The sequence below is a fragment of the Pongo abelii genome, chromosome 9 (assembly GCF_028885655.2).
Source record: "Pongo abelii isolate AG06213 chromosome 9, NHGRI_mPonAbe1-v2.0_pri, whole genome shotgun sequence".
In the NCBI taxonomy this organism is placed as follows: domain Eukaryota; kingdom Metazoa; phylum Chordata; class Mammalia; order Primates; family Hominidae; genus Pongo; species Pongo abelii.
The window spans coordinates 4,704,310-4,721,978 of record NC_071994.2 but is presented as its reverse complement, the minus strand read 5'-3'; the positions used below and the strand labels follow the sequence as shown (position 1 = coordinate 4,721,978).

Genomic DNA, 17,669 nt, shown 5'->3' with positions numbered 1-17,669 from the left:
TCCTGGGCGCTGTGCTTGAGGACGGTGCCTGGGCTCTGGGAAGATGGTAGTGCAAAGATCTTGTGAACTGCAGGCTTGGGCAGACTGCCTGGTAAATCCCAGCTCCTGAGCTGGGTGACCTGGCCTGTCTACGTAACCTCTCTGAACCTCAGTGTCCTCGTCCATGGAACAGAAACTAGCCCCTCGTCCATCTGTCTCTGGTGGGTTAACGCACAGAAAGCCCCTGGCATTTGGCTGGTGCCCAAGAAATGTCAGTGCTTGTTTTGAAGCAGAAGAGCAGGAAGGTTGGGGGACAGCTGGGCTGAGGAAGCAGATGGGGCAGGCCCAGGAAGGTCCTGGGTGGGCCTCCAACCAAGAGTGTCCCTTTCCCCCCTGCAGATTGCAGTGACGTTTGCCATCGTCCTCGGCGTCATCATCTACAGAATCTCCATGGCCGCCGCCTTGGCCATGAACTCCTCCCCCTCTGTGCGGTCCAACATCCGGGTCACAGTCACAGCCACCGCAGTCATCATCAATCTAGTGGTCATCATCCTCCTGGACGAGGTGTACGGCTGCATAGCCCGGTGGCTCACCAAGATCGGTGAGTGCCCACGTTCCAGGTACCCGTGGCCTGGACTCGGGCAGCTGGAGTCGCCTGCCTCTTGCTGTGCATCCTTGAGTTTGTTGCTTAACCTCTCTGGGCCCCAACTCCCTGGTTCTCAATGGGGATCCTGAGCACAGGCCCTGGCGCGCCTACGAGAGCCGACTGAGTGACTGTGCCAGTGGCCAGCCGGAAGCTGGACCAGGCTGTTGGGGGCCATCCCAGCCACAGCCTCAGTATCATCCTACCCCTCTCTCTAGAGGTCCCAAAGACGGAGAAAAGCTTTGAGGAGAGGCTGATCTTCAAGGCTTTCCTGCTGAAGTTTGTGAACTCCTACACCCCCATCTTTTACGTGGCGTTCTTCAAAGGCCGGTAGGGACATCTTCAGCCTTTCCCTCACCTCGCTTCTCCCAGGTCCAGGAGAGGGCTCTCCCTCCCCACAGGTGGGGGGCACCTGGAGCCCAGGGGGGCAAGGCAGACACCGTGGCACCCGCAGCCAAAGAGGGTCAGGGAGAAGGCCTGGGCCCTGCTGAGGCTCCAGAGCAGCGGGACCCTGGGCAGCAGGGAGCCCAGGTGGCAGGGAACCCGAGCAGTGGGGACCCCAGGCAGTGAGGACCCAGGAGTGAGGGCCCTGGGCAGTGAGGACCCCAGGCAGTGGGGACCCCAGGCAGTGAGGACCCCGGGCAGTGAGGACTCTGGGCAGTGAGGACCCCGGGCAGTGGGGACCCCAGGCAGTGAGGACTGGGGAGTGAGGACCCGGGAGTGAGGACCCTGGGCAGAGGGGACCCCAGGGACTCCAGGCAGTGGGAAGCTCCAGCAGCAGGGAGTCTGGGCAGAGAACCGCAGAAGCCAGCTGCAGGTGCTCCCACGGCAGGTAGGGAGGAGTCCACGTAGGGAGGAGTCCACAGAGTGGGGACAAGGAGAGAGGAGGGCGTGGAAATGCGGCTGCTGGCCACTTGAGCCCTCTTCACAGCTCCTGGTGGGGTGAAACCTTCCGTGCCTGGACCCTCTGGAGCCATCCCAGGCTGTGGTGGGGCCTGCGGCCCACCCACAATGATGCCCCCCACCCCCACCACCACTTCTGCAAGGGACTGGCTGGTCTGATCTCAGAGCCTCCCAAAAGGCTGCCTCCTCCACATCAAGTGATTCACCAGTGCCATGCCCGCCCTCCTGGCCCAGGGTCCCAGGGCCCCGTCAAGGGGTCCAGTGCCCGCCGAGCGCATTCAGGAAGGAGCAGGCTCTTGGAAGCCTCCACGCCCCACACCAGCTCCTAGAAGGCTGAGAGGCTGTCTATCCCCACCCAGGGTGGCCTTTGGCCACCACCTGCCCCAGCTGCCCGAGGTCCCCAGAGTGCTTCTGTGCCAGCTGTCCACGGACCCCACCGTGCCAGCGGCACGTCCTGAGTCCCGGGCAGCTAGTGCAGCAGCTTGCAGTCTTCAGGCCGAGGTGGTCTTTGCCTTAATCCCCTCCTGGGCCCCTTCCCGCTGCCTCTCAGTCTCGTGGCCTCTCATTGAAGAAGTTCCTTTTTCTGACCCCTCTCTGGGTTTGGGAATCCAACCTTTGACCAATGAAAACCACTGTAGTCATCTTTTAGCAGATGCGCCCAGGCAGGGAGAGCCGCCTGTAGATACCCCTGAGGCTCGGCCTACAGGACTCACACGAGGCACAGTCCCCACTTGGGGGTCTCTCCCCGAGCTGAGCCAGGGGCTCATCTTCTCTCTAACGACCTCCCCCATCATTTCAGGTTTGTCGGACGCCCGGGCGACTACGTGTACATTTTCCGTTCCTTCCGAATGGAAGAGGTAACCGAAATTTTATTTATCTCTGGCCGCCCCTTCTGTTTTGCTTACGATTTGTCTACACTATGCACTTGGGAGAAGCAGCTGCAGCACATTTGTTCAGCAAAGAGCAGCGGTTTCTTTCCTTCCTGCTGGCAACTTTTCTGTTCCCCTGACATGGTGGGGTGCACTTTGATCTTATTTGGTGTGTTCATATAGAATCACCTAAAAGGATAAAGTTGCTGTAGAGTTAATGAAAGAAAAACACGACATCTGGTTTTCTCTTCTTTTCTTTTTTTGTGAGACTATTTCTCTTCTGGTTAAGAAGAATTAATGAGGGCTGGGCGCAGTGGCTCATGCTTGTAATCCCAGCACTTTGGGAGGCCAAGACTGGTGGATCACCTGAGGTCAGGAGTTCGAGAGCAGCCTGGCCATCATGGTGAAACCCCATCTCTACTAAAAACGCAAAAAAATTAGCTGGGTGTGGTGGTGCCTGCCTGTAATCCCACCTACTCGGGAGGCTGAGGCATGAGACTCGCTTGAACCTAGAAGATGGAGGTTGCAGTGACCTGAGATTTCGCCACTGCACTTCATCCTGGGTGACAGAGCAAGGAACCGTTTCAAAAAAAAAAAAAAAAAAAAAGATGAATTAATGAGGACAAAACAGAACTTGGCTAACTTTTTTTTTTTTACTTGACATTGAAATGCTTGTCTCTTTACCCTCAAACACCGTGCCGGTGGCATGTGGTTTCTGCCCAGCGATCCTGGCCATAGAAGGTCTGGTTGTGCCAGCCTGGTTCAGCCTCTGTCACGGCCCATGGACTTGCTCCACTGTTTGTCCCACAACCAGGGGCTCCATCAGACCAAGCCGGGGCTTCAGGGCCTATCAGTGGTTCTGGTCTCAGCATTTCCAACCCACAGAGTAATTCAGCTTATCAGAAAATAAGAGGGTGAGTCTTCTTGATAAAGACCCTGTGGAATAAGGTATCGAGGATGAGGTGGACATCAGGTACAGGGTGATCTAGCTGTCTGGAGTGCAGCCTAGAGGTTCAGCTACCTGAATGCAGGCCCCTGGGCAGCCCAAGACACGGGCCTCCTCCACAGTAATGGGCATCTGCGCCAAGCTTCTGAAATGCTCTTTCCTTTTTACATGATGATCCCCTGTCACACTCGTCCCAGGTCAGAGAAGTCATATAATAAAGCAGATGGTGTAACTGCTTTTTCTGAAAGCATGGCTCTCCAAGACAAGTATGGGGTTTGTTAGATTTTATTTGGAATGCGGAACAAGTTTACTGTGCCTCAGGGGTCACCATGCATCACTGGTGTTCCCTTTGCTTGGACAAGTTAAACTTCCAGCCCACATAGGTTTCTGACTGTCACCTGCTTGCTCGGTCCCTGGCCTAAGGTGGCAAACGCCCACTGAGTCAGGGGCATTAGGCCTCAGAGGGGTGGCTGCTGCCTCCCGTGGGGCTCAGCCTGCCATGGTGGTGCAGAGCTGGTGGATGCTGACTGGTGCATGGGACCGGCCAGTGGCCCTAGGAAAAAGGAGGAGCCCTGAGGCCCTGCCCCACCCCTGCCTACTCCCTCCCAATGCGCTCCCCGCTCCCAGCTGCAGCCCCAAGCGCAGCAGCCTGCAGGTGGGGTGTGTCAGTTTCCTGGGGCTGCCGCAACTCAATCCCACAGACTTAAAGTAACAGAGATGGGGGTCTCACAGTTCTGAAGGTCGGAAGTGCAACATCCAGGTGTTAGCTGGGCTGTGTTCCCTTCAAGGGTTCTAGGGGAGGACCTGCCTTGCCTCTCCCAGCTTCTGGGGACTACGGAAGCCCTCATGGTTCCTTTACTTGCCGCTCCACCCTCTGCCGTCATCTTCACGCGGCCTCTTCCCTCTGTGCTCGCGCCTTCTCTTTTTCTGAGCACATCAGTCCTCAGATGGGCGCCCACCCTACCCCAGCATGAAAACACCCTGACTTGATTACATTTGCAAAGACCCTTTTTGCAAATAAGGCCACGTTCCCAGGTGGCGGGGATTAGAACCTGAGCGTCTTTTTTTGGAGGACGCAGGTCAACCCACCGCATGAGGGTGGGCCTCCCTGCAGGGCTGCGGTCCCTCTCTCGGTGTCCCTGTGGCGGGGCTGATGCTGCTCTCTGTCCACAGTGTGCACCAGGGGGCTGCCTGATGGAGCTATGCATCCAGCTCAGCATCATCATGCTGGGGAAACAGCTGATCCAGAACAACCTGTTCGAGATCGGCATCCCGTGAGTGTGCTGCAGCGGGTTAGAGTGGCAGACGCGGGGCGGGGCGGAGGGATGTGTGGGTGGCTCCTGTGGGGGTCTGGGCGGACGCGGGGCCTCAACCAAGATGGGGGCACTAGAAACAGGGAGAGAAGGAGGACACAGAGGGAAGATGGGGCAAAAGCCACCCCAGGCCGGGCATGGTGGCTGACACCTGTAATCCCAGCACTTTGGGAAGCTGAGGCAGAAGGACCATTTGAGCCTGGGAAATCAAGACCAGCCTGGGCACAAAGCGAGACTGCACCTCTACAAAAAATAAAAAGTTAGCCAGGTGTGGTGGTGCGTGCCTGTAGTCCCAGCTACTCAGGAGGCTGAGGCCGGAGGATCGCTGGAGCCCAGGAGTTGCAGGTTGTAGTGAGCTATGATTATACCACTGCACTCTAGCATGGGCCACACAGCGAGACCCTGTTTTAAAAAATAAAAACAGGGCCGTGCACAGTGGTTCATAACCGTAATCCCAGCACCCTGGGAGGCTGAGGCAGGTGGATCACTTGAGGTCAAGAATTGGAGACCAGCCTGGCCAACATGGTGAAACCCCGTCTCTACTAAAAATACAAAAATTAGCCGGGCGTGGTGGCGGGCGCCTGTAGTCCCAGCTACTTGGGAGGCTGAGGCAGGAGAACCCCTTGAACCCAGGAGGTGGAGGTTGCAGTGAGCTGAGATCGCACCACTGCACTCCAGCCTGGGTGACAGACCGAGACTACGTCTCAAAAAAATAAATAAATAATAAAAACATTAAAAAATAAAGCCACCCCATTTTGGATGAAGGAGGGAGAGGAAGTCAGAATAACACCCCACTCCCCATGCTGGCTGAGGATGGGGGGTACCACCAGGTGCCCCCAAGCCCAATGCTGGCTCCCCAGGGTTTCCAGACAGAGGCTGGGGGACTCGGCCTCCTTGTTACCTTGTACCCTTCGGAAATCCGTGTCCCATTCCCACCTGCCCAACAGCTACTGGGTCTCTGGAGTCAGGAACTTGTCGGGCCATTTTCCATGATCTGTGTCCTTCCCCAAGAGTCCACTTGGGCATGACCAGCCTCCACTGTTCTTGTGTCCCTGATGCCTGCTGGGCCCTCCTGTGGTTCACAAGTGGCCGTTTGCCCTCCCTGCACCTCCGTTTCCTTCTGTAGCCAGCAAAGCCATGACGCTTGCCCCCTGCTTTTTGGGGAAAGGGCAGAGGAGATCATCGATAAAGAAATGATGGCAAACAAGTGAATTCTGGATTTAAAGCAGAAACTTAGAAATATCACTAGAGGCCAGGCGCGGTGGCCCATGCCTATAATCCTAGTACTTTGGGAGGCAGAGACGGGCGAATTGCCTGAGCTCAGGAGTTCAAGACCAGCCTGGGAAACACTGTGAAACCCCATCTCTAATTAAAATACAAAAAATTAGCCAGGCGTGGCAGCATGTGCCTGTAGTCCCAGCTACTCGGGAGGCTGAGGCAAGAGAATTGCTTGAACCAAGGAGGCAGAGGTTGCAGTGAGCTGAGACAGGGCCACTGCACTCCAGCCTGAGCAAAAAGAGCAAAACTCTGTCTCAAAAAGAAAAAGACACATCACTAGAGGTGCCAGACCTAAGCCCCCAAGTTCACCTTCCTGCAAACCTAACTGCGTGATGTCTCATCTCTCAGGAAGATGAAGAAGCTCATCCGCTACCTGAAGCTGAAGCGGCAGAGCCCCCCTGACCACGAGGAGTGTGTGAAGAGGAAGCAGCGGTACGAGGTGGATTACAACCTGGAGCCCTTCGCGGGCCTCACCCCAGAGTACATGGAAATGAGTGAGTGATGGCCGGGGCAGGCAGGTGACATCAGGATAGAAACAGGCCAGCATGCCACCTGGAGTGGGGAAGGGCTGCAGGGACGTGATGCCCCCGACCCCACGGTGCCCAGTGTCCCTCCATAAGCATCAGGCAGGGAGAAGGGAGATGCAGACCGTGGGATCCTAGTGCTGCCACCCCCTTGGGTCAGTGAGCATGGCTGCTCTGGATGGAGTCCTGTCTTCCAGAGGCCCAGGTCAAGCAGCCACGGTCCCCAGCCACGGTCTCCAGGCACGGTCCCCAGGCACGGTCCCCAGCCACGGTCCCCAGCCACAGTCCCCAGGCACGGTCCCCAGCCACGGTCCCCAGGCACGGTCCCCAGGCACGGTCCCCAGGCACTATCCCCAGCCACGGTCCCCAGGCACGGTCCCCATCAGCGCAGCCCGACACGGCCTGGGCTGTGCAGCTCTTCCTCCTCCCTCAGTCTCCTCACCAGCCGAGGGCCCAGCCCTGCTAAGCTGCAAGATCGTCCTCACTTGAAAGCCCCCACAATCCGACGTCCCTCCTTTCAGCTCCAAGGCCCTTCAAGCATCCTACTTTGGTTCCATGACTTATCTCCCCTTCCTGGCGGTGAGCTCCTGAGTTGCAGGAGCCAGGACTTGCTCACCCGTGGGCTGGTGACAGCTGCCCCCAGCACAGAGCAGGCGCTCAAAGGAGACCCAGGGATCGAGCCTTACCCCCCTCAATCATGTGGCTGGCCAGGAGGATGCCGAGAGGTGGCACATACCTTTTGGGGGTGGCCAAGGAGAACTGGGAAGAGACCAGGTGTGGTCCACACAGCTCTGGACTCTCCCTGACCTGGTCACTTACCTCTCCCTCCTGCCTCCTGCACTCCGCACGTGCTGGCCTCCTTGCTGCTCCCCAGCCCCATGGAGCTCAGGCCGCCCCAGGGCCTTTGCACTAGATGTGCCCTGCTGGAATGCCCTCCCCCAAATACCTGCATGGCTCACTCTCTCCCTGCCTCCCGGGCTCTACTCAGAACGTCCCCCAACAGAGGAGTCTTCCCCGACCACTGTGTTTGAAAGGGGCAGCCCTTCCCCGACAAGGCCACGACCCCCACCCCTCCTCTGCTTGGTGTTTCTGCTCCCCAGCAGACAGCCTCACCCCGTCATCCCTCTTCTGTTTCCCCCCGGTAGGACGGCAGCCTCACCCTCTCTTGTTCCTCATCCCATAGCCCTACCCCTAGAGCAGGTCCAGGTATACAGTGGGTGCTCAGTGTGTGTTTGCTGACTGAATGGATGAGCAAAGGCAGTCAGGAAGACTCCTGCAGAGGGGGGGTCCCAGCATGCAGTGCCCCGGCCACTAAGGTCAGCTTCTTTAAAATGCCCGTTCCCAGGCAGGTTTGTTCCTGGTCTGCTCGAGGTGAGACCTGGCAGGCTGCATTTTTAAAAAGGGCCTGGGGGTAAGGGTACCTTAGAGGGTGGGGAGCGTTTCTGTTTAATTTCACCACAAGTGCTGCCCTGTGCCCCTCCTGTTAGCCGAATTGTCCACATATGTCGCTCCTGGCTCCCCAGACAATCGTGCAAGGAGCACCTTGCCATTGACTCAGGAGGAGAGGAATCTTAAGTGTGGCGTTCTGTGGCTCCTGTCTGTTTTCTCCTGGAATAAGGTCCAAGCTGAACCAGGGTCAGGCCGGTGGGCAGACAGACAGCTCCCAGCCGTTTAAACTCAGCATTGGCCACGTGGCCAGGAGGGACGGGGTCTGGGAGGTGGCTTCCCCTGCCTGTAGGGTCGCTCCTTCCACAGGAAACCCTAGGGAGAATAGAGCCCAAGACACCAGCACAACCTGCAGTGGGCCACGAGAGTGGCAGCCCCTTCCCTGGATTTATTTTCCTAGTGGCTGAACGTCACGTCCCAAGTTCCTGACAGGTTTGGACAAAGGGGATTTCTGGAGCAGGCGCCTCCTGCCCACATACACAGGGAGTGGCTCACTCGTGCTCCACGCTGCCCCCACTGACCAAGGCACATTTCCACACCCACTGACTTTCTCCCCACCCCATGGGCTGCCAGTGTGCTCCTTCAAGGAAGTCTCAAGCCACAGATGTGGATAGATGGGGAGAGCAAGCTCATCTGGAAATGCCTCACCTCCTGGCCCCCCTGCACCCTCCCTCCCTGGCCCCAGCCCTGGCAGTGTCTCCAGCTCCCTGGTCACACCCTTAGTGCCAGAGTAGGCAGCGCCTCCCAGAAGTGAGGAAGCTCACCCTGGTGAGTGACCCAAGGCCTCAGGCCTCAGCAGCCCCCAGCCCTCATGCACAGCACACACCGCCCCACATAAGCAATGCCTCATCCCCTCCAGGGACCTCAGACAGGACCAGAGGCCTCCCACTCAGCCCACCTTGCCAGGGCGAGCAAGACAGCCCAGTGAGAGAACTTGCAGAGCATTCCCCGCCGTGGCCCATCCTACCTGCTAACAGTGCTCACACTCAGAGCACCCCGCACTGCCCACCCCACGTGCTAACAATGCCCACACTCAGCCCACCAGGCACATGGTGACATTCTGCCGGCTTCCTTGTTTACTGCCTGGCACCAAACGCCCTTGGACTGGGTCCTGCTGCGCAGTTCCCGAACCCGCTTTCCTGCTCAGTTCCACTCAGCAACCTTTTCCTGACCTTCTGCTAGGAGCCCAGCCCCATGCTGGATGTGGCATCCAAAGCCAGAGAAGCCCCAGAGGCAGCTCCTGGGTGGGACGATCCCCAGGGGGAGGGCTGCAGGGGCGGAGGCGAGGGACTGTCCTGGGCAGTGGGTCCCCACCTGGATCCAGGAGTCCTGATGCAAGGGGAAGTTTGGGGCTCTGGAAGATGCAGCCACACAGGCAGGTCCCCCAGGTCCCAGGGAGCCCCCATGATGGAAGCAGCAGGGCCACTGCCACATCCCTTCCCAGCACAGGCAGGGGGATGACCACAGGCTGGGCCTTTGAGCTCATAATGGTCCTTTTCCTTTTGGCGATGATTTTTTAAAATTTGACATAGGCTGCCGAGGTGGCCCATGCCTGGAATCCCAGCACTTTGGGTGGATGACTTGAGCTCAGGAGTTTGAGACCAGCCCAGGCAACATAGCAAAATCCCAGCTCTACAAAAAATACAAAAATTAAGCAGTCATAGTGGTGCATGCCTGTGGTCCCAGTTACTCGGGAGGCTGAGGTGGGAGGATTCATTGAGCCTGGGAGGTCAAGGCTGCAGTGAGCCATGGTTGTGCCACTGTACTCCAGCCTGGTGACAGATCGAGACTATCTCACAAAAGATTAGCCATAGATAAGTGAGCATTCCCATTATTCAAGAGTCAAACACTGAGATTCACAGCAAAATTTGGAATTCTGCCTTCAGCCCACTCCTGGCCTGGAGGTCATCCAGGGTCATGGAGGGTCCATCCCAAAAGGTCCCCTAATGCATCTGCAGGTGGGGTCCATGCAGGTGGGCTCGTTGGAGGTGGGGCGGCAGCCAGACCTGTGTGGCTCAGCACATGGGGTGGTGGAGTCCCCCCTTATGGGCTGTGGCTCATGGGGTGCTGACTGGCACTGGGCTCTTTCTGCAGTCATCCAGTTTGGCTTTGTCACCCTGTTTGTCGCCTCCTTCCCCCTGGCCCCGCTGTTTGCGCTGCTGAACAACATCATTGAGATCCGCCTGGACGCCAAAAAGTTTGTCACTGAGCTCCGAAGGCCGGTAGCTGTCAGAGCCAAAGACATCGGTGAGTGACCCCACGGGCCGGCAGGACCGGTTCCAAGTGTGTGCTGGGTTTGGGGAGGGGGTTGCTGCTCTCCAGAAGCCAGAGCCAGAGCTGGCCAGGTGTCCCTCCTGGGGCTCTTCACTCAGCCTTTGCCGGGTGGAGCCTGGAAGGCAGGTGACACAAGACGTGGAGGCTCGCTTAGCCCTGTCCCCACCCTTCCCCTCCTAAGATGCGTTGGTCACAGAGGACATTTGGAAAGAGTGGGTCCCAGACATCTGAATGTCTCAACAACCTGCTGCTTTAGGAGGTACAAGAGACTACATTTCCTCTCTGATGGCTGGCGACACCTACCTGTAGCAATTGTGTGACCCCAGAGCCAGGGCGAGACCAATAGGAAAGGAGTGTTGGCTGTTCAGCAAGTGCCCTCCTACATTGCATGTCATGGCATCATTTAATGTTCACAAAAGAGAAAAGGAAGGAAGGAGCCCCCATCTGTAGACAGGGAAGAACAGTCCCAGTCATTGCATGGCTTGCCTGTAGGGATCAAAGCCAAGTTGCAACTCAACTCCAGCTTTTTAACCCCATCACTAAGGCACCTCGACCATGTGGAGAAGGGGTGTGAGTTTGGGAGAATGTATATTTAAGGTCAGCGTAAAGAATAACTTGGGCTGAGCACCGTGGCTCACTCCTGTAATCCCAGTGCTTTGGGAGGCCCAGGAGGATACATAGCTTGAGCTCAGGAGTTCAAAACCGGCCTAGGCAACATGGTGAAACCCTGTCTCTACAAAAAAATACAAAAATTAGCTGGGCGTGATGGTGCGTTCCTGTAGTCCCAGCTACTCAGGAGGCTGAGGTGGGAGGATGAGTGAGCCCACGTAGGTTGTGGCTGCAGTGAGCCATGCCCACGCCTGGGCAACAGAGTGAGACCCTGTCTCAAAAAAATAAGTAAAATTAGCTGGATGTGGTGGCGCAGACCTGTGGTCCCAGCTACTTGGGAGGCTGAGGCAGGAGAATCGTGTGAGCCCAGGAGGTCAAGGCTGCAGTGAGACATGATCATGCCACTACACTCCAGCCTGGGCAACAGAGAGAGACTCTGTCTAAAAAAAAAAAAAAGGAAAAGAAGGGCAGGGCGGGGTGGCTCACGCCTGTAATCCCAGCACTTTGGGAGGCCGAGGCGGGCCGAGGTCGGGAGTTTGAGACCTGACCAACATGGAGAAACCCCATCTCTACTAAAAATACAAAATTAGCCGGGAGTGGTGATGCATGCCTGTAATCTCAGCTACTTGAGAGACTGAGGCACGAGAATCACTTGAACCCGGGAGGTGGAGGTTGCGGTGAGCAGAGATCGTGCCATTGCACTCCAGCCTAGGCAACAACAGTGAAACTCTGTCTCGAAAAAAGAAAAAGAAAAGAAAAAGAGTAACTTTAATAGTCAGAGGAGTCAAAAACAGAGCAGACTTCCTTGTGGGTTAGAGAGCTCCCTGTTACCAGAGGCATTTAAGCAGAGACAGGGTGCCGATCTGTCCAGGAGGGTGAAGGGTATGAGAGCCCCACGCAGGCCTCCACCAGAGCCAGCCCTCACAGGAAGGGTGATCCCATCTTGTCTTATAGTAGGGCCAATTTTCAGGGTGAAAACAAAATTACAAAAATACATTCATTTTATCTCAAATTTAACACAATTTTAGTTAGAATAGCACCTTTGTACTAATTATTGGAGTAAACAAAAGGTTGAATTACATACTGGGGATATCACCTTGCTGAAATAAAGATTCCATACTAGCTTGATAAGATAGCTTTGGGTTGGGCTTTTGTAGGCCAAACATAATCTTACAAAAATGTGGGAAACTGACCAGGCACAGTGGCTCATGCCTGTAATCCCAGCACTTTGGGAGGCAGAAGCAGGTAGATCACCTGAGGTCAGAAGTTCGAGACCAGCCTGACCAACATGGTGAAACCCTGTCTCTACTAAAAATACAAAATTAGCCAGGTGTGGTGGTGGGAGCCTGTAATCCCAGCTACTCAGGAGGCTGAGGCAGGAGAATTCCTTGATTCTGGGAGGCAGAGGTTGCAGTGAGCCGAGATCATGCCATTGTACTCCAGCCTGGGTGACAGCGTGAGACTCCATCTCAAAAAAAAAAAAATGTGGGAAGCTTTATCAGTTGTTCCAAGGGCTTCTCCAGTCCTTGGTATTTGTGTGATTCTCATTGGAAGCACCCTTCAGATCATCTCACCCCAGTCTGTGTTTTCTCCTTAAGTTGTTAGCGGCTCTGTCTTGGCTGGAAGCTCCTTGGTCCACACCTTGGCCCCTAGTGGCAAGCCCAGCATCCACTGGTGACCAAATCCGCCAGTCCTCCACTGTCTGGTTCCAAGATAACTTCAACTCTGGCTTCTCTTACGCTTGGCTGTCTTATAGACTAAAACAGATGAAATCGTCATTTTCACAGGTCAAAGACCATCAGATAGCAGTGATTCACCCGGCAGCTTCACATTTGCACTGCGTAAGGCCCTGGCTTTGAAAGGGGTCTGGAAACATCGGTGCTTTGTAGGGAGGGACATCCCAGGGCTCCTGGGTAAGAGGTCATGGCACTGTGTTTAGACACTTTTGCTTCCCTATATCACCTCTTCTCTGGGTGACCCAGGTAATGAAGACTCAGAACACAGACACTCTATATTAGACTGCCCTGTGAGATTTTGTTTAAAAATTTCAAAGGCTTTAAAAGCCATGAGCTAACCAACCCTCCGAAGATCCCGCTAACCACCAGCATCCCTGCTCTCCCTCTGCTGAGGCCATGGGTGAGCCCCTTGCCCCTCATACCACAGCCCTCCATGGCCAGAGGTGGAGCAAGCCTGGAGTGCTGATTTGCCGGTGCTCTAGGTCAGAGGTCTGCACTTGTTTTCTGTAAAGAGCCAGAGAGTGAACGTTTTAGGCTTCCTGGACCCAGAGACGATGTCCTCAAGTCTTAGGCAATGGTTCTCACCCAAAGGCTACGCTTTTCATACATTTTTCATTTCACACTTAAAAAGGCCAGGGCCGGGCGCAGTGGCTCACGCCTGTAATCCCAGCACTTTGGGAGGCCGATGCAGGTGGATCACCTGAGGTCAGGAGTTTGAGACCAGCCTGGCCAATATGGTGAAACTCTGTCTCTACTAAAAATACAAAAATTAGCCCGGTATGCCAATTTTTGTGGTGGCACTTTTAATTTTTTTTTTTTTTTTTTTGATACAGTGTCTCGCTCTGTTGCCCAGGCTGGAGTGCAGTGGCATGATCTCGGCTCACTGCAAGCTCCGCCTCCCGGATTCATGCCATTCTCCTGCCTCAGCCTCCCGAGTAGCTGGGACTACAGGCACCCGCCACCACGCCAGGCTGATTTTTTTGTATTTTTTTTAGTAGAGACGGGGTTTCACCGTGTTAGCCAGGATGGTCTCAATCTCCTGACCTCATGATCCACCCATCTCGGCCTCCCAAAGTGCTGGGATTACAGGTGTGAGCCACCGTGCCCGGCCAAGGCATTCTTAATTTTTAATGTTGGCATGCACCTGTAGTCCCAGCTACTCGGGAGGCTAAGGCAGGAGAATCGCTTGAACCCGGGAGGCGGAGGTTGCAGTGAGCCGAGATCGCGCCACTACACTCCAGCCTGGACAACACAGTGAGACTCCACCTAAAAAATAAAAAATTTAAAAAGCCATTTTTAGCTTTTAGGGACAAGTGAGAAAGAGGCTATCGAAAAACAGGCCACCATGGCCGTCTTTGCACACCCGCTCTCAAGAGCAAGGCGAGATTGCACCCCAGGCTGTGCCTCAGCATAGCGCTGCTTTGAAGATCCCCATCACAGAGCTGCCTCCAACATGAACTTTCCTCAGAACCTCAGCCTGTGTGTCCTCCAGGGAACCCCGGGAGGAAGCCTGGGTGAATCCTTCCTCAGTCCCACTTTCCAGATAGGAGGCCGAGGCCCAGGCGATAACAGTGCCGAGCAGGAACAGGAGAGCTCAAGCCCTGGGCCTCGTGCATGCGTAGAGGGTTTGTCTCTGAAAACCTCACCCTGTATACCGAAGACCCCAAAAGGGGACCCCGGGTCCGCTCACCAGGTTCTCCCTGCAGTCCTTGGAAATTCCGGAGCTCCCTGTCCCATGGCAATAAAGAAAAGAGTGCCATCCCATTCCAGCAGGTACAGCTAAAAAAAAAAAAGAAAAGAAAAAAGAAAAGAAGAGTGCAGCCCACACTGAGTCCTCACAAAGGCCTGATGCTCAGGCACCCGACAGTACCCCACCCCTGCCCGCCACCTGCCGCATCACAGTGCGTGTGTGTTTGCTCTGGCACCCTCTGCTTCAAGAAGCTCTGGCTGTCCCCAGATGGTGGCTAAATGAAGCTTGCAAACCCACCAGGGTGAAAGGGAGCAGCAGCTCAGTGGCCCTGGCTTCCCGCAGTCCCTCTGCAGGCATTGGCGTCCCCACCAGCAGCAGGCCTTCCGCGTGCCTCTTTGGACTCTTTGCACCTGGCTGGTTTTTGCTCAGTTCTTACGGATCAGCTACTCACTTCCTCGTTCCTGTTCGGTTGGCTGAAGGCATAATCTGCCCTCCTTTCACGAGTTTGTTTATGGGTTCCTTAACCATAACCTTTCCTTGAAGAGGCTTTTGTATTCCTTCTGTGATCCGTGCAGGGCCCCCAGGCGAGCCCCCTGAGAGGACAGAGAGGGCCCCTGTGACCTGCGCCCCTGAGGCCCTGGGTGGCTGGGGGAAGCTGTGCCACAAAGCGCAGGTGCCTTCATCACCCTGCCATCCAGCGGGTCACAGCAGGGACCCAGCCCGTGCGTGGGAATCCGCTCCAGCTCCCCAGCCCTGCTTTCGACTTCCCGTTCTCTTCCTGGTTCTTCAGAGCCTGCTGGTGGGAAAGTGCAGCCTCCATTCAGCTCCCGGGCACTGCGTGTGGGCAGGAGTGGTGGCCTCGCCAAGTACCTGGCTTTATCCAAATACCTCCCTGTTCTGTTCCAGGAAATGGGGCTTAGCATCCCCTAGAGTGGGAAAAATTCCTTGGGAAAGAAACCAAGGAATTTACTTGGGGAAGTAAAAATGAGGCAATTTTCCCCAACAGGACTTCCATAAAAGAAGCCCACCCAGAGAATATTCTAAAAGCACAGCATCCCCTTTTACTTAGAGATGTCAATGAAAAGAGTCAAACTCTGTCAAATATTTGAAGAGATTTATTCTGAGCCATGAGTGACCATGGCTTATGACACAGCCCTCAGGAGGTCCTGAGAACGTGGTCCCAAGGTGGCCGTGGTACAGCTTGGTTTTATACATTTTAGGGAGACATGAAACATCAATCAGATACATCTAAGATATACATTGGTTTGGTCCAGAAAGGGGGGACAGGGTGGGGTGACTTCCAGATTATGGGTATATATATATATATATATATATATATATATATATACTTTTTTTTTTTTTTGGAGACAAGAGTTTCACTCTTGACACCCAGGCTGAAGTGCAACGGCATGATGCAACCTCCACCTCCTGGGTTCAAGTGATTCTCCTGCCTCAGCCTCCTGAGTAGCTGGAATTGCAGGTGTGTGCCACCAGATTTGGCTAATTTTGTATTTTTAGTAGATACAAGGTTTCACCATGTTGGCCAGGCTGGTCTCCAACTCCTGACCTCAGGTGATCTGCCCTCCTCTGCCTCCCAAAGTGCTGTGGTTACAGGCGTGAGCCACTGCACCCGGCCTATTTTTTAAATTTCTGATTGTCAATTGGTTGAGTTACTATCAATAGAAAGTCTGGGTTATGATAAGGGGTTTTGGAAACCAAGGTTTTATCGAGCAGATGAAGCCTCCAGGTAACAGGCTTCAGAGAGAATAGACTGTAAATGTTTATCAGACTTAAGGTCTGTGTTGATGTTCATGCTGGTCGGCTTTTGTTGAATTCCAAAAGGGAGGAGGGCATGAGGAGGCCTGTCCGACCCTCCCCCGGCCGCCTGCTTCCTGTCATGGCCTGAACCAGTCTTTCAGGTTAACTTGGGGGTGCCCTGGCCGAGATGATGGACCCCATTCAGATGGTTCGGGGGACCCTTAGAATTTTATTTTTGGTTTACAGAGATCCTTAGAGCAGTGAGTGTCACCCTGGAATGTGCGTCAGAATAACTGGGGGTTCCCAGCCCCACCCCAGGAGAGGAGGATTCTGTGGGCTGGGGCTGGGGTGCCGGTTCTGCATTTCTCTAACACACCCCGCGGATATGCAGGACCACACGGAGGGCCATCCACCTGGACGCAGATATCCCGCAGACCTGTCAGGACAGGCTCCATCGGGGCCCGGAAGCGAGGAAGACCCCGCTCCCGGCTCCATCTCATCCCCGCCTCATCCCTCCATTTCCTGTTGTCTCTCTGGGCCGGTTGGGCGATCACCTGGGCAGACCCCCTTGCCTGCCTGAGTCCTGCCCTTCGACGGCCCTGAGCTCAGGAGCCACGTCCCTTGGGAGCCCCAAAGACTTCAACCTCCACCCCAGGCCCACCGCACCTCAGCACCCCACTTCGGAGATCTCAAACTCAGCACCCCAAGGGCCAGGTGGGCCACACGCGCAAGTGAGACTAAGTCCTGGGAGTGTTCTTCATGGCCACAGAGCAGTGTGCCTGTTCCCACATTTCTTGAAACGTTCAACTCTCTAGTGGGGGTCTGGGTTTGGATGCTAAGTGGCCATAATGGAGGTCGGAGGTCGCCGGGAGGCCTCAGCAGAGACAGCAGAGCTGCGGTGCACAGCCCAGCCTGCAGGGGATGCCCCCGGGCACCACAGCCAGCTGTTGCCAAGGAGACGCACCAGCCAGCCAGGACCAGAGCCAAGGAGTCAAGATTTGTTTTTTCTTCTTCTTCTTTTTTTTTTTTTTTTTTGAGACAGAGTCTCGCTCATTCTCCCAGGCTGGAGTGAAGTGGCGCGATCTGGGCTCACTGCAACCTCCGCCTCCCAGGTTCAAGCGATTCTCCTGCCTCAGCCTCCTGAGTAGCTGGGATTACAGGCGCCCGCCACCACACCCGGCTAATTTTTGTATTTTTAGTAGAGCGGGGCTTCGCCATGTTGGCCAGGCTGATCTCAAACTCCCGGCCTCAGGTGATCCACCCGCCTCAGCCTCCCAAAGTGCTAGGATTACAGGCGTGAGCCAACACGCCCAGCCTTGATTTTTTACAATACGTTTTCCCAGTTTTTAAGCATCCGTCTGCATTTTTAAGCAGTAGGCAGGCACAACAAAATGGCCATGCAGCCTGGATGGGGCTTACCTGCCACCGCTTTGCAGCCTCTGCTCCGGCACCAGAATCTGGTTGGAAAGGGCTTTCTGCGCTCGTGCAGTCACTCGGCAAACATTTACCCAGCAGCACCCACCTCATGTGCCAGACGCCAAGCTAGACCCAGAAGCTACAGGGATGTGCAATTAGCAGCCTGCCCTAGGAGCTCGGAGTCCACGGAGGGCCCTCAGCCCTGACACCCAGCCAGGAGAAGCCGGGTGGGAAGCGTTTCCACTCCTGAGGGAGTGCTTCAGTGCCGACTTTGTAGGGCTGTGC

The 17,669-nt window shown here is 55.4% G+C and overlaps 1 protein-coding gene across 5 annotated transcripts in view; it reads left to right on the top strand.

Annotated features, from left to right (window-relative positions):
• The window catches only part of ANO1 (anoctamin 1), a 111,702-nt gene that overhangs the window by 82,670 nt on the left and 11,363 nt on the right, over positions 1-17,669 (top strand). For all 5 annotated transcript variants that reach the window (XM_054524184.2, XM_054524182.2, XM_054524186.2 and 2 more), the window contains 6 exons: positions 379-580; positions 841-952; positions 2,325-2,382; positions 4,514-4,614; positions 6,280-6,425; positions 9,996-10,148. In XM_054524184.2, the coding sequence (XP_054380159.1) occupies positions 379-580; positions 841-952; positions 2,325-2,382; positions 4,514-4,614; positions 6,280-6,425; positions 9,996-10,148 (772 nt within the window). The remainder of the gene's footprint in view (positions 1-378; positions 581-840; positions 953-2,324; positions 2,383-4,513; positions 4,615-6,279; positions 6,426-9,995; positions 10,149-17,669) is intronic.